At 53.9% G+C, this 2,944-nt stretch overlaps 1 protein-coding gene across 1 annotated transcript in view; it reads right to left on the reverse strand.

Moving 5' to 3' along the window:
• The window catches only part of SIGLEC11 (sialic acid binding Ig like lectin 11), a 19,900-nt gene that overhangs the window by 5,206 nt on the left and 11,750 nt on the right, over window positions 1-2,944 (reverse strand). The window contains exons 3-4 of the mRNA XM_077747142.1: window positions 2,365-2,745; window positions 1,682-1,969 (exon numbers count right to left, since the gene is read on the reverse strand). Coding sequence (XP_077603268.1) covers window positions 1,682-1,969; window positions 2,365-2,745 — 669 coding nt within the window. The remainder of the gene's footprint in view (window positions 1-1,681; window positions 1,970-2,364; window positions 2,746-2,944) is intronic.

Below are 2,944 nucleotides of genomic sequence, written 5' to 3' on the forward strand. Positions count from 1 at the left end.
AGAACAATGGAGGAGGCAGCTAAGGGGTGCAGGGTTGTCTTGGGGGGGTGATGAAAATGTTCTGAAATTGTCTGTGGTATTGGTTACCGCAGGACTCCTGAAGTGGCATATACATGGAAATGTACAGTATGTGAATTACATCCCAATAAAGTGGCTTAAAAAGTTACTCGTGGAGGGGCGTCCGGGTGGCTCAGTCGGTTAAGTATCTGACTCTGGATTTTGGCTTATGTCATGATTTCACAGTTCTGGAGATTGAGACCCATATCAATCTTGCTTGGAATTCTCTTTCTCTCTCTCTTCCTCTCTCTCTCTGCTCCTCCCCCGCTCTGGCTGGCTCATGCTTTCTCTCTCAAAATAAATAAATAAGGGCGTCTGGGTGACTCAGTCAGTTAAGTGCCCGACTTTGCCTAAGATCATGATCCCACAGTTTGTGGGTTTGAACCCCTCATCCGACTCTGTGCTGACAACTCAGAGCCTGGAGCCTGCTTCTGATTCTGTGTCTCCCTCTCTCTCTGCCCCTCCCCCACTCACCCTCTGTCTCTGTCTCTCTCAAAAAATAAGTAAACATAGGGGCGCCTGGGTGGCTCAGTCGGTTAAGTGTCCAACTTCGANGCTTACAGCTAGCTCAGAGCCTGGAGCCTGTCTTTGGATTCTGTATCTCTCTCTCTCTGACCCTCCCCTGCTCGCGCTGTCTCTCTCTGACTCTCAAAAATAAATAAAAAACATTTTAACAAAATAAGTAAACATAAAAAAATTTAATAAATAAACTTTAAAAAATAAAGTAAAACTAACTAGAAAGAATGATAACACAGCATCCGGTCTAATGGCTTTCTCTGAGGCTAGATGAAAGGGGCTGAAATTAGGAAGGAGCATTTGGGGTGTTCCAAAACTGGGGTTGCTGTTCTTTTTTTTTTTTTTTAATGTTTTATTTATTTCTAGGAGAGGGAGAGAGACAGCGTGAGCAGGGGAGGGTCATAGAGAGAGGGAGTCACAGAATCCGAAACAGGTTCCAGGCTCTGAGCTGGCAGTCAGCACAGAGCCCGACGCGGGGCTCGAACCCACGAACCGCGAGATCATGACCTAAGCGAAAGTCGGACGCTTAACTGACTAAGCCACCCAGGCGCCCCTGGGGTTGCTGTTCTATGTCCTCTTTTTAAGTATGCCCAATGGGGGGCTCGAACTCACAACCCTGAGATCAAGCGTTGCATGCCCTACCGACTGAGTCAGCCAGACGCCCCTGTTTGAGTTCTTAACCTGGGCACCTAGCACCAAGGTGCTTTTTCATGGTGATTCTTCATAATGGGCATGTATTTGACAGATCATCTTTGCATCTAATGGACAGGAAGCAAAACAAACTGTCACACAGCGAGAAAGGGGAGCTTCCTGACTCCGCTCTCACTGTGTATCACCCTGGCCCTCCCAGGTTGGCTTCGAGGCCCTTCGACCTACCTGTGCAATTTCCTCGGGAGATGCCAATGGTCAGATTCTGTGGAGCATCTAGGACAGAGAGAGACAGTGAAGACTAGTGTCAAAGCTGGCCCTTCCCCTCCTCCTCTCCGGAGCCACAGAAATGGGAATAGAAACAGAAAAGGGAATAGAGGGGCGCCTGGGTGGCTTAGTCGGTTAAGCGTCCGACTTTCGCTTAGGTCATGATCTCGCGGTTTGTGGGTTCGAGCCCCGCGTCNGGAGACGTTGAGCATAACGGTGCTTTGGGTGCTCACGCCAGCCCTGGGGAAGGTCACACGACAGGTGAGGTTCGTGCCGTGGTCCTGCGGACGGGGGGTAAGCAGGATCTCCGAGGAGTTATAGGCCTCCAAGTCCAGTCCCAGGTGTCTGAGGGCGGCCCCCGTCCAGGAGAGGTTGAGGGGCATCATCCCATCACAGGCCCTGGGCACAGAGCACGTGAGGTGGCTGGGGTAGCCAGACTCCAGGGGCTCCTTGATACGGATATCCGGGGTCTGTGTCAGCGCTGGAGAGGAGAGACCAGACCAGAGGGGACCCCCATGTCCCTAAACTGACCATGCTCCCCTGTTCCCCCCCTTAAAGGTGAGCAGCGGGGGCGCCTGGGTAGCTCAGTTGGTTAAGCATCTGACTTCAGCTCAGGTCACGATCTCAAGGTTCGGTTTTCTGGTTCGAGCCCCACATTGGGCGGGCTCCATGCTGATAGTGCGGCACCTGCTTGGGATTCTCTCTCCCCCTCTCTTTCTCTCTCTCTCTCTCTCTCTCTCTAAGTCCCTCTCCCACTTGAGCTTTCTCTCTCTCAAAAATAAACAAACTTAAAAAAAAAAAGTGAGCCGCCGGGGGTCCATTTCCACCCTCGAAGACATGCTCCCCCCATCCCTGACCCCCGGGGACCCTCCATACCTCTTACGGTCACACTGAGCAGGTCCCTTTGGTAACTGTGTTTCATGGGGCCTCTGTCCAGGTGAAAGTAGTAGTGCCCACTGTCCCCCCTCTGGGCACCTATGATGTTCAGGGAGCAGTCCCCGGCCCCGGGGTCCCCGGCAAGGTGAAATGAAGACTTGCTCTTCCTCCTCGGGGCCTTGCCTGGATTGTTCGTGGCCATGAGAATTGTCCCTCTGGGATTATAGTGTTTCCAGAACCAGGAGCCGTAAACGGGAGGGGCAGCGCCCTTGCGAGCCCAGGGGTAGGAGAAGGTGCAGGGCACGTGGACACACAGGCCCTCCTCCACCGTCACAGACGCCTGCACCTGCAGCTTGTACCCCGGGTTCTCCTGCAGGGACCCTGGGGGCACACGGAGGCTCAGCGAGGCGACAGCGCAGCCCCTGCCCGGCCCCCGCCCCCAGCCCCGGCCCTCAACCCACTCACCCGCCCANGGGAACCACAGTGTCCTGGCGAATCCCTTCTTCCAACTTCTGCTTTCACGGATGGCGGCAGCAGCAGGGCAGAAGGGGTTCAAGGCTGGCCCTTCTCTGGGAAGGAG

Source organism: Crocuta crocuta, unplaced genomic scaffold (genome assembly GCF_008692635.1).
Source record: "Crocuta crocuta isolate KB4526 unplaced genomic scaffold, BGI_CrCroc_1.0 scaffold334, whole genome shotgun sequence".
NCBI classification, from domain to species: Eukaryota; Metazoa; Chordata; class Mammalia; order Carnivora; family Hyaenidae; genus Crocuta; species Crocuta crocuta.